The following is a 12813-nucleotide window of genomic DNA, read 5'->3' as shown; positions in this document are numbered from 1 at the left end:
CGATTACCTGATCCTTAGATTTGAAAGAAATTGCCTGTAAAATTTTTTCGAGTATGTGACTGTTAAAAAGAAGTAGTTAGGATTTTCTTTTTTGTTTTTTTGTTTGTTTATGTTTTAATCACATTTTTATTTGACCCATGGATATTGGTCCATTCAGTTACCTTGCTCTAAATCAACTTATCACATTTATTGTATGTAATGATCTTTTTTCCTTCCCCCATATATATGGTTATAGTCCTTTCTCATTACTAATGTGGTATATTTGGGTTGTCTCCCAATTTTTTTTATTAGACTTGCCAGAGGTTTGTGTGTTTTATTAGTCTTTTCAAAGAATACATTTTTAGGTTTAACCATTTTAATTTGTGCTCTAATTTATTAAACAGTTCTGCTTTTGCCTTTATTAATTCCTATTTTCTTTTCCCATTTTATTTCTCTAAAATTTTCAGATATTCATAAACATTTATTTTTATTTGGTTTTACTTAAAAAGCATTTCAGACTTTCAGTTTGCATATTTAGTTATATTCCATACATTATGCCTTGTTCTCATGGACATTGCTTACTAAATATTTAGTAATTCATTTTTTCTTCCTCTTTTATCTAAGAGTAATTTGGATCAAGTATGATCTTTTTAATTTTGTTAACTTTTTGTCCTTTTATTAGTATTTTTTAGTTTTGTTTCATCATGACCAGAAAACATGACCTGTAAACTTCTCACTGAAGTTTTTTCTTTTTCTTTTTCTTTTTTTTAAATGTTTATTTATTTTTGAGAGACAGAGAGAGAGAAAGCACAAGCAGGAAAGGGGCAGAGACAGAGGGAGACACAGAATCTGAAGTAGGCTCCAGGCTCTTAGCTGTCAGCACACAGCTCTCTGCGGGGCTTGAACCCATGAACCATGAGATCATGACCTGAGCTGAAGTCAGACACCTAACCAACTAAGCCCCCCAGGTGCCCCTGAAGTTTTTTCTGTAGATCAGAATTCAAGTGATCATAGAAGTCCTCATCTGGAATCCCTACATATCTGAGAATGTGTTTTTAATAGTTTTTTAAATTTTGTTTTAGTAAGAAAGAGCAGGGGAGAGGCAGAGAGAGAGAGAGAGAGAGAGAAAATCTCGAGCAGGCTCCATGCTGAGCATGGAGCCCAACGCAGAGCTAGATCCCAGGACCCTGGGATCATAACCCTAGGCAAAATCAAGAATTGGTTGCTCAACCGAGACCCAAGAATGTATTTTTGTTGTTCTTTGCCAAATATAGAACTTTCATATCATAATCTTTTTCCCTCAAAAATATAAATGCTACTCCATCTTCTTCTGACATTTATTGTACTAGAGATGTCCAGTGTTTGTGATAACACTTTTAAAATGAATTACTGTAGAAATTGTCTATGCCTGAAATTCAAAAATTTTGCCAGAATATTTTAAAGCACAGATCTCTATAACTGCTTTTGCCTTGTTTTCAGTGAAGACTTTGAATCTGAATATTCTAGTCTTTTCTTTTTATGGTGGTAAACATTCCTACTATTGTTTATTATCATTATGTTTTCCCCCTTTATAATGTCTCTCTTTCTGAAATCATTACTGTGTATACCTTTGAATCTTTTTGTTCTGATTCATGGGACCTTTCTTAACATTATTTCCATCATTGATTCAGTTTTCTGTAGGATCTAACCTTCAGGTCTCTGCTTTAGTTGGATTTTAAAAATTTTATAATCATGTTTTTTATCTGAAAAAAAAAAAAACTATCTCAGAAAAAAGACATGCAATAATCTCTAAAGTTTCTCTTATTTGAGGGAGTATCCTGTTTTCAGGGGCTCGTATGCTTTGATTTCTTAGACTAATTGCCTTCTTCTTAACCACTGGGACATTTCATAGACCAGATAGCATTTCTGCTTGCTTATTTTTCACCAGGGACAAGGGGAAAGGAAGTGAGAATGTTTGTCCAGATGACTGAGATTGAATTCCTGTTCCAACTCATTTGGCACTCTATTTCTTCATTTCAGACGGTTCCTCCCTCTACCTGCTTCCCCTGCTCTGCCTTACAGAAATTCTTCAAGTTTTCATGTATGCGGATGTCACTTCCCTAATTTCTGGCACAGGCTCATATTCCCCCTATTTTAATAATTGTTTTTGGTGTGTTTACTTGGTATGGGCAGGAAGAGTCAGAACTTTTATGCACACAGAGAGGCTTACATCATGTTGAACCAAAAATCTGCATAGATGCTGATGAAAATTCTGGTAGTCAGCTGGAGTCTTTCATGAGCCCCATCTACAAAGAAGAATGGAAACTTCTTATCCTTCCTTGAGTGAATTTGTGTACAAATAGTATTGTGTACATGCAAGTCTTTCTGCTTCGCTTATCCTATTTTCACTTCCTTGTTCTTGTTTCAATTTACAGAAAGATGTAGACAAGGAGTTCTATTTATTTCCCACAGTGTTTGATGAGAATGAAAGTTTACTCCTAGATGATAATATTAGAATGTTTACAACTGCACCTCACCTGGTAGATAAGGAAGATGAAGACTTTCAGGAATCTAATAAGATGCACTGTAAGTATACATCATCCATCAATATTAAGTTATTTCAGTACTGCCCATGTAGTGCTTTTAATTAAACCAAAATGCTAATAGCTTTGCCCATTGGTTAATTTTAAATAAATGATTATGTACAACTCTGAGGGTAATATTGATATTTAAGCTATCGGTCAGTTATTCCTCATTTTGCTTAATTTAGAATAATGAAACCTGCAAAATATATCAATTAGATGCATGGTTCTTAAAATCTAGCCCTTGGATCAGCAGCTTCAGCATCACCCAGGGACGTGTTAGAAATGCAAATTCTTGTTTCCGATTCTGTGTCTCCCTCTCTCTCTGCCCCTCCCCCGTTCATGCTCTGTCTCTCTCTGTCCCAAAAATAAATAAAAAACGTTGAAAAAAAATTAGAAAAAAAAAAAAAAAAAAAGAAATGCAAATTCTTGGGCCCCAACTCCTACCTACTGACAGAAACTTTATGGGTGGGGCCAGCAATCTATTTAACAAACCCTCTCCATCATTACGATATTTGCTTAAACTTGAGAACTACTGGGTTAGATGCTTTTCTCATCTGTGGCTTCATAATGACAGCCTCATTTTATTATTCAATATGAAGAAAGATACAACCTCTCTTGAAAATGAACTTTAATGATTCTTACCAATGACTATAAATTAGAGTTCCCTGGGAGTTTTTCAAAATTGTTAAAACCATTTTTTTTAATGCTCAGGGCAACCTCCAGAAATTTTTATTTAATTGAAACTTAGCATCGGGGGCGCCTGGGTGGCGCAGTCGGTTAAGCGTCCGACTTCAGCCAGGTCACGATCTCGCGGTCCGCGAGTTCGAGCCCCGCGTCGGGCTCTGGGCTGATGGCTCGGAGCCTGGAGCCTGTTTCCGATTCTGTGTCTCCCTCTCTCTCTGCCCCTCCCCCGTTCATGCTCTGTCTCTCTCTGTCCCAAAAATAAATAAACGTTCAAAAAAAATTAAAAAAAAAAAAAAAAAAAAAGAAACCTAGCATCAGATTTTCCTTTTAGCTCCCAGTGTAATTCTAGAGGTTTAGATAGTGAGTTAATTATTCAGAATGCCCACACTGCTAACAGACTACATGTGAAAATCACTGTAGTCAGAAGAAACAAATGTAAAGTTGCGTTACAAACTGATACTGGTGGTTTTTTTTTTTTTTTTTTTTTTTGAGTCAGTACTATCTATACTCATTAAGATATTCCTTTTGAGTTTGCAATTTTACATTTTGGAGGAGTTGAGAGTATCATCTATTAGTAATAGCAGTGAGAGAAAACCTCCTGCATTTACTCTCCCCTGTTATTCAAGATGAATCAGAGACTTTTCCATCCTAGAGCAGCAACAACATTCTCAGTCTACGGTGCCCAGGAACAGCTGTAATTATTCATACATTTGAGAGCTCACACATATGACTCTTGAGAGGACTAAGAAGTAGTTAGTGGGGAAGAGCAGTGCAAAACTTCAAGGACTCTGTGTTCAGCTCTTCTCCTTCCAGCCAGGGACTACTCTGGGAGTGCTGCGTCTAACAAGAAGTCTCAGAGACACTCCAGACACATAAAGAGGTGGGCAGGCATGAATGGGTCTTCAAAAATTAAATAAACAGAGTTCGCTCTGGAAAATCTGGGATATCACCGTGTAGTGGGACATCAGATAAACCACTTTCCAAATATTATTTCCCAAATTTTACAGCCATGAATGGATTCATGTATGGGAATCAGCCTGGTCTCAGTATGTGCAAAGGAGAGTCAGTCGTGTGGTACTTATTCAGCGCTGGAAATGAGGCTGATGTACACGGGATTTACTTTACAGGAAACACATATCTGTCAAAAGGAGAAAGAAGAGACACAGGAAACCTCTTCCCTCAAACAAGTCTTACACTCTTCATGCAGCCTGATGCTCAAGGTGAATTTCTTTAAAGTCAAGACAAGTCTCTATGGAATCAATTCATGTCAGTCATTTTGGTTTTCAACCCTATGTTGGGTGATGAACTCATTCCTTCTCTAAGCCTCCCAAGTTCCCTTCCTTCCCTTGAAGAGCATGTCTGGGCCACTATTAGCTAAGTATGGGCCAGACAGGTCCATTTCCTGCTTGTTGAGGTGGGGGGTGTGACAAATGAAGAGTAGACTGTGGTTTCTCCCACTTCCACACAGTAGAATCCTCGAGATGTCTCTTTTTAAGTTATGATCCTTTTAAAGATGGCTGAAAAATCAGACTAAAAAGGGAATGACTTCCATAACAGCTCTGCAGTTAAACTTTTTGTCATCTCTCTGTAGCCTACATGTTGTGTTGGCTTGTTGGTTGTTTGCAATTGAGTGTCCTGTACTAGAACTATAGCCATGTGAATTCAGAGATACCTGCAGGTCTGGTTATGAATGAGCAAAACAAACAAAAACAAAAAGAAAGCACTTTAACCAAAATGTGAAACACACTAACTTGCTTCAGGCTTTATTTGGTTCATTACATGCCATTATAACATAAGACAAGTCCAATGTCACCTCTTTCTTTATTCATTAGACAAGTATAAATACAACAGTGAAGAAAAGATGTATAAGTGTCTGTTCTTGTGAAGTGGAAATTCTAATGCAGGGAGACAGACAACAAGCGATTTTATATGTGTGTGTATGTGTGTGTATACACACACATACACACACACAAACATATATATACACATACACACACACACACATACACACATATGTATATAAAACTAAGTGGTTTGAGCAAATAGGGCAGAAAAAGGTGCTGACTGATGGGGGAAGGTGAGAAAACATTTTCTGACAATTAAAGGGAAGCTTGAATGAATTGAGAACATGGACTATGTGGATAATTGGGGGAGGAGTGTACAAAGTACACTTTGTACAAGTACAAAGGCCCTGAGGCAGGCACATACTTGACTTGTTCTAAAAATAGCAAAGAGGCCTCTGTGACTAGAGCAGAGTGAGTGATAGGTGATGTGATCATCTAACTGAGGCCACATTGAGGACTTTGGCATTGATTCTGGGTGAGCTGAGGAGCCATAGAGGTGCTGAACAAAGGAGTGACATGCTCTCTTATATACCATTTCAGGGACATTTGACGTTGAGTGCTTAACAACCGATCACTATACGGGAGGCATGAAGCAAAAATACACTGTGAACACATGCAGGCAACAGGCTGAGCAGCCAAGGTCCTCCACATCGCGGACCTACCACATCGCGGCAGTGGAGGTGGAGTGGAATTATTCCCCAAGCAGGGAGTGGGAAAAGGAGCTGCATCACTTACAAGAACAAAAGTAATTCTCCAGATTTTGATTCCTAAGTTTTTCTTTTTTTTTTAGTTTTCTCTTTCAGAGAATTAAGAATTACACTCAATTGTAGAAAAACAAATAGTTGCATTAAATAACAACAGAGCAGTAACAAAATGCTTCCCCTGATCCTTTCCTCATTAATTTCTGTTCTTGCAATTTTATCACAGGAAAATCTCCACCTTATTTGATTCTTTATAGTCATTCATCTCACTTTCTTTTCTGTTGGATTGTCTTTTTATATTCATGTGCCTATATCTTGCTATTGACTTTCAAACTTAAACAAAAATCAATGCCTAAATTCAAAGCTAAAATACTATTTTCCTTATCAGACATTTGCTGTGTATCTCATCTTCAAAGATTTCCTTATCACTCTAGTAATCAGTTATTTTACATTCTTTAAAAGATTTTTTTTACATTCATTTATTTTTGAGAGACAGACAGAGCATAAGTGGGGGAGAGGCAGAGAGAGAATGAGACAGAATCCGAAGCAGGCTCTAGGCTCTGAGCTGGAGCACAGAGCCCAACGTGGGCTCGAACTCACAAACCATGGAGATTATGACCTAAGCCGAAGTCAGACGCTTAACTGACTGAGCCACCTAGGTGCCCTAGTTATTTTACATTCTTAAAACTATTTTAAGAATATTTTAAATTCTTGAGGGCAGTATAGTAGACATGATCTCTGTCCTCCAAGAATTTATAGGGAAAATATGGTTCAAAACCGCCAATAACATGTACATGATGGATGTTAAAAGTATGTTCATTGTGAATAAATGTAAGTAAATGATCATTATTAGAGCTTCAGAAACTACATTTAAAACAGTATCACTTGACACTTCTTTTAGACTTTTTGACCACTTTTCCCTCTATCACCTCATACGCCATGTACTAACCTTTCCTGGAAAGGATTTGAGAGATCGAGATGGGCATGTGTTCAGATCTGGGGTGTACAAAATGACTGGTAGCCTATAGCTAAGCAAAGGTTAGCTGGTTAGTTTGACTGCAGTGTAAAGGAGTAAAAGGTTATTTCAAGTGATGGGGGTAAAATAGTCAAAAGGCTGAAGGAGCCATGAAGAGTCAATGAAAACGTTAGATAAAGGGAGTGGCTGGGAACACTGGGCCACTTCAGTTCTTATAAACCAGACAAAAGTAATGAGAGAACACTTCACTGATGAAATATGGGTGCAGAATTTTAGAACTGTAGAGAAACCTTAGAGATCATCTCATCTCATACCTCATTTTAGGGATGAGGAAACTGAGGCTGCAACAGGCAATAACTAGCTGGAGGTCATTATCTAATGGAAGAGTCAGGGCCAGCACTCAGATGGCTCCACTTCCTTTTTACCACCCCTATCTATTTCTTTTTTTTTTTAATTAATCTTTTATTTTTTAATTTACATCTAAGTTAGTTAGCATATAGTGCAACAATGATTTCAGGAGTAGATTCCAGTGATTCAACCCCTATGTATAACACCCAGTGCTGATTCCAACAAGTGTCTTCCTTAATGCCCCTTACCCATTTAGGCCATCCCTCCTCCCAAAACCCCTCCAGCAACCCTCTGGTCTCTATGTTTAAGAGTCTCATATGTTTTTTCCCCCTCCCTCTTTTTATATTATATATATTGCTTCCCTTCCCTTATGTTTATCTCTTTGGTATCTTAAATTCCTCCTATGAGTGAATTCATATGATATTTGTCTTTCTCTGACTGACTAATTTCACTTAGCATAATACCCTCCAGTTACCATCCACGTGGTTGCAAATGGCAAGATTTCATTCTTTTTGATCACTGAGTAATACTCCATTGTATATGTATACCACCTCCTCTTTATCCATTCATCCATCGATGGCATTTGGGCTCTTTCCATACTTTGGCTATTGTTAATAGTGCTGCTATAAACATTGGGGTGCATGTGCCCCTTCGGAACAGCATACCTGTATCCCTTGGGTAAATTACCTAGTAGTGCAATTGCTTGGTTGCAGGGTAGTTCTATTTTTAACTGTTTGAGGGACATCCATACTGTTTTCTAGAGTAGCTGCCCCAGTTTTCATTCCCACCAGCAGGGAAAAAGAGATCCTCTTTCTCTGCATCCTTGCCAACATCTGTTGTTGCCTGAGTTGTTAATGTTAGCCATTCTGACAGGTGTGAGGTGATATCTCATTGTGCTTTTGATTTGTATTTCCCTGATGAAAAGTGATGTTGAACATTTTCTCATGGGTCTGGTAGCCATCTGTATGTCTTTTTTGGAGAAGTGTCTATTCCTGTCTTTTGCCCATTTCTTCACTGGATTATTGTTTTAGGTGTTGAGTTTGAGAAGTTTATAGATTTTGGATACTATCCTGTTTTCTGATATGTCATTTGCACATATCTTCTCCTATTCCGTTGGTTACCTTTTAGTTTTTCTGATTGTTTCCTTTGCTGTGCAGAAGTTTTTATTTTGATGAGGTCCCAATAGTGCATTTTTGCTTTGGCTTCCCTTGCCTCTGGAGACATGTTGAGTAAGAAGTTGCTGCAGCCAAGGTCAAAGAAGTTTTTGCCTGCTTTCTCCTCTAGGAATTTGATGGCTTCCTGTCTTACATTTAGGTCTTTCATCCATTTTGAGTTTATTTTTGTGTCTGGTGTAAGAAAGTGGTCCAGGTTTATTTTTCTGCATGTCGCTGTCCATTTGCTAAAGAGATTGTCTTTATTCCATTGGATATCCTTTCCTGCTTTGTCAAAGATTAGTTGGCCATATGTTTGTGGGTCCATTTCTGGGTTCTCTATTCTGTTCCATTGACTGAGTGTCTGTTTTTGTGCCAGTACCATACTGTCTTGATTACAGCTTTGTAATACATCTTGAAGCCAGGAGTGTGATTTCTCCCCTTTGGTTTTCTTTTTCAGGATTGCTTTGGCTATTCAGGTTCTTTTCTGGTTCCATACAAATTTTAAGATTGTTTGTTCTAGCTCTGTGAAGAATGCTGGTGTTATTTTGATAGGGATTGCATTGAATATGTAGATTGCTTTGGGTAGTATTGACATTTTAACAATATTTGTTCTTCCAATCCAGGAGCATGGATTATCTTTCCTTTTTTGTGTGTCTTCTTAAATTTCTTTCATAAGCTTTCTATAGTTTACAGTGTATAGATTTTTCACCTCTCCGCTTATGTTTATTCCTAGGTATTTTATGTTTGTTGGTGCAATTATAAATGGGATTGATTCCTTGATTTCTCTTTCTGTTGCTTCATTATTGGTATATAGGAATGCAACTGATTGCTGTGCATTGATTTTATATCCTGTGACTTTGCTGAATTCATGGATCAGTTCTAGCAGTTTTTTGGTGGAATCTTTTGGGTTTTCCGTATATAGTATCATGTTATCTGCGAAGAGTGAATGTTTGACTTCCTCCTGGACGATTTAGATGCCTTTTATTCCTATGTGTTGTCTGACTGCTGAGACTAAGACTTACAATACTATGTTGAATAACAGTGGCGAGAGTGGACATCCCTGTCTTGTTCCTGACCTTAGGGGGAAAGCTCTCAGTTTTTCCCCATTAAGGAGATATTAGTGTTGGGTCATTCATATATGGCTTTTATGATCTCAAGGTATGACCCTTCTATCCCTACTTTCTTGAGGGTCTTTATCAAGAAAGGATGCTGTATTTTGTCAAATGCTTTCTCTGCATCTATTGAGAGGATCACGTGGTTGTTGTCCTTTCTTTTATTGATGTGATGTATCACATTGATTGTTTTATGGATATTGAACCAGCCCTGAATCCCAGGTATAAATCCTATTTGGTCATGGTGAATAAGTTTTTTTAATGTATCGTTGGATCTGGTTGGCTAGTATCTTGTTGAGGATTTTTGCATCCATGTTCATCAGGGAAATTCGTCTTTAGTTCTCCTTTATAGTGCACCCCTATGTATTTCTAAATTATTCTTTATTGCTGGAATGTGAGAGTGATATTAAAAATTAGCATAATTACTTAAATAAAAACTGTATTCAAGATTTAAAACTCAACTTTTACTTTCATTAAGACAGATACTAACCTCAGATGTGTGTGTGTTTTGTTTAAGTGTTTCAAATGCATTTTTAGATAAGGAAGAATTTTACATAGGCTCAAAGTACAAGAAAGTTGTGTATCGGCAATACACCGACAGCACGTTCAGAGTTCCAGTGGAAAGGAAGGCTAAAGAAGAACACCTGGGAATTCTAGGTACTCTAATCATCAGGGGTGGGGTAACGATGTGGTGCTATGTACATTAAAATACGTGTCCCTGGGTTTAACTTCCCAGTTCATAGATCAAAGGTATTCAAATGAAAGTAAAATTTATGCAATAAAAACAAGGAGCCTATACGCACTAAAGAATATGGCATAATAAAAATATTGCTTATTTCTCTCATGAACAATTTATTATTATACATTGAGAAAAGAAAATTTCTCCCTCTTATTCCACCCCTCATCCCACTCCCAAGTCATCGCTGTTTGCTTTAAAATTGCCATGTAAGTGAGTAACGCCAAGAAAAAGAAATGTAGATGTAGACCAGGAAATATAGGAAAAAGTGTTACCGTGCACAAGGCATGGGAAAAGTTGCCTTCCATTTTTCAGGAACCATTTTAAATTTTTTAAAAATCTTTATTTATTTTTGAGAGAGAGTGAGAGCAGGGGAGGAACAGAGAGAGAGGGAGATGCAGAATCCAAAGCAGGTGCCAGGATCCAAGCTGTCAGCACAGAGCTTAATGTGGGGCTTGAACCCACGAACCATGAGATCATGACCTGAGCTGAAGTCAGACGCTTAACCGACTGAGCCACCCAGGCGCCCCTCAGGAACCATTTTAAAAGAGAATGTCTGGGGCGCCTGGGTGGCTCAGTCGGTTAAGCGTCCGACTTCAGCTCAGGTCATGATCTCGCGGTCTGTGAGTTTGAGCCCTGCGTCGGGCTCTGTGCTGATGGCTCAGAGCCTGGGGCCTGCTTCCGATTCTGTGTCTCCCTCTCTCTCTGCCCCTCCCCTGTTCATGATCTGTCTCTCTCTGTCTCAAAAATAAATAAACGTTAAAAAAAAAATAAAAAAAATAAAAAAAAAAAAAGAGAATGTCTAAGAGTTTGACCAACACTGCTCTTGGGAAGTTTCTTGAAAATCATCAAGTGCAGGGGACATCACTCCCAACCCCACTCTATTTCCATACTAACAGAGTACCCTGGGATTTGATTACCCTTAGCCCCTGGAATAAGACACCCAAGGGGAATGGCATTGTTGCTGGGTCACAGAAATTCTCTAAGCAGCAGACAAGCTAAGATTGGCTAGAGAGGGGGTGGAAATTGGAAGGCTAGCCCCGCTCACCCTTCTAAATGCAGTACTGCCATCAATTCACACTCAGGAAGTTCTGGAAGCCCAACTGCTAAGAAATGAGAGCAAGTGCTGCACAATGACTTCTGGCCAGGGTAGGGTCACAGCTGGCTCACCAGGGCTAGGCCACTGTCCTGCAGGGGACTTTCAGGCCAAAACCTCCAGTAGGACTCTTGATGAGAGATGCATCCCTGGCTTCCATCTGTAGCGGCAATCATTACTAGTGTTTTTATTCTGAATCCTCTGAGGCCAGATATAAACCTAACAGTAAAGCATGAAGCCACAGTGGAGGGGGTGGGGGACACAGACTCTGGCCTTCATGCTAAGAAAGCTACCTGGTCTTTGCTTCTATTACTGAGTTAGAACCTCCAATCTGACAAGCATATAAACCACTCTTCTTTTTTGCTATTTCCAGGTCCACAACTTCATGCAAATGTTGGAGACAAAGTTGTAATTATCTTTAAAAACATGGCCACAAGGCCTTACTCAATACATGCCCATGGGGTGAAAACAGAGGATTCTATAGTTACTCCAACTTTACCAGGTACTCATTGGGGTGGGGGGTGTTGCATTTCATGCATTTTAGTAGACTTTACAGGCTTTCCACAAATGGCTGTTATCAGAGAGGTATTCCTTCCAAATGAGTGTCTTGAGAAAGTGAAGGAGGTGGTTAAGAGAGTATACAGAGATGCGTATCTGTGTGTATGTCTCCATGCACATGAGAGGAGAGGGGAGGGGAGATGAGGGGAGGGAAGAGAGGAGGGGAGGAGTGAAAGAAGGGAGGGAGGGAGGAAGGAGGGAGGGAAGGAGAGAAGAAGAGAAAGATCCACAGGAGAAATGTGAGGAAAAGATCTGAGGATACTGGGCATCTACAGATACTCAAGGCTGAGTCAGCAGAAATGATCCCTCCACGCCAAGACAGCATTTACTACACTTGTGTGTGGTTGAATGCTTCCATGCCTTGTATCTGAAGGCAGGATCCTAAGGGCAGAGACTGCCATGTGACATTTTAAAGCCTTCAGTTCTAGCCCCATATCTGGCATGTACTAGGAACTCAATAACTTTAACACAGTGTAAAAGCCAGAACAGATGAAATACATGTGTGTTTTTACTTTAATTAAAAACTATATTTTTCTTCTATTAGTTGTAAAGTTGGCTTTCTTGGAAAGTGCCATTTCTTAGTAATCTAACAGTTCCCAAATATGTCAAATGAGTGAGAAAAAAATGAGTGAGAAAAAATAAATTACTCTATGAAGTTGCTCAGGTCAGTTTAGGGGAATGGAGATAAAAAGCCCTTCCCTGTGAGTGTCACATTCTTCCAAAAGAAATAAACAATAAAATGTGTACATAATACCAAGCTGTGAAAAGTGCTAAAGATTACAGCAGATGAGAGAGAGTAACAAGGGTGGTATTTTAGGTAGGGTGGTCAGGAAGTCCCCTCTTTGAGAAAGCGCCAGTGGTGAAGATACCTAAATGGTAAGTAATGAGCCACAGGGACTTACTTATAGGGGAAGAGCACCCCAGGTTGTGAGATGGTAAAGGGCTTGGTTTGTCTGAGAAACAGCAAGGAGGCCAGAGGCCAGAGCAGAGCAAACGGGGGGACAGAATGTGACATGATAAGATCCAGGGAGGGCAGGGGCCGGATGCAGTAGGAAGAAGGG

At 38.9% G+C, this 12813-nt stretch overlaps 1 protein-coding gene across 4 annotated transcripts in view; it reads left to right on the top strand.

The window, feature by feature from the left end:
• Nucleotides 1-12813, top strand: part of CP (ceruloplasmin) — a 72897-nt gene that overhangs the window by 38559 nt on the left and 21525 nt on the right. For all 4 annotated transcript variants that reach the window (XM_025913136.2, XM_086674503.1, XM_086674504.1 and 1 more), the window contains exons 10-14: nucleotides 2394-2544; nucleotides 4235-4447; nucleotides 5612-5816; nucleotides 9880-10019; nucleotides 11568-11696. In XM_025913136.2, coding sequence (XP_025768921.1) covers nucleotides 2394-2544; nucleotides 4235-4447; nucleotides 5612-5816; nucleotides 9880-10019; nucleotides 11568-11696 — 838 coding nt within the window. The remainder of the gene's footprint in view (nucleotides 1-2393; nucleotides 2545-4234; nucleotides 4448-5611; nucleotides 5817-9879; nucleotides 10020-11567; nucleotides 11697-12813) is intronic.

Source organism: Puma concolor, chromosome C2 (genome assembly GCF_028749965.1).
Source record: "Puma concolor isolate L17-30 chromosome C2, mPumCon1.1.hap2, whole genome shotgun sequence".
In the NCBI taxonomy this organism is placed as follows: Eukaryota; Metazoa; Chordata; class Mammalia; order Carnivora; family Felidae; genus Puma; species Puma concolor.
This window is presented reverse-complemented; position numbering and strand designations above follow the sequence as displayed.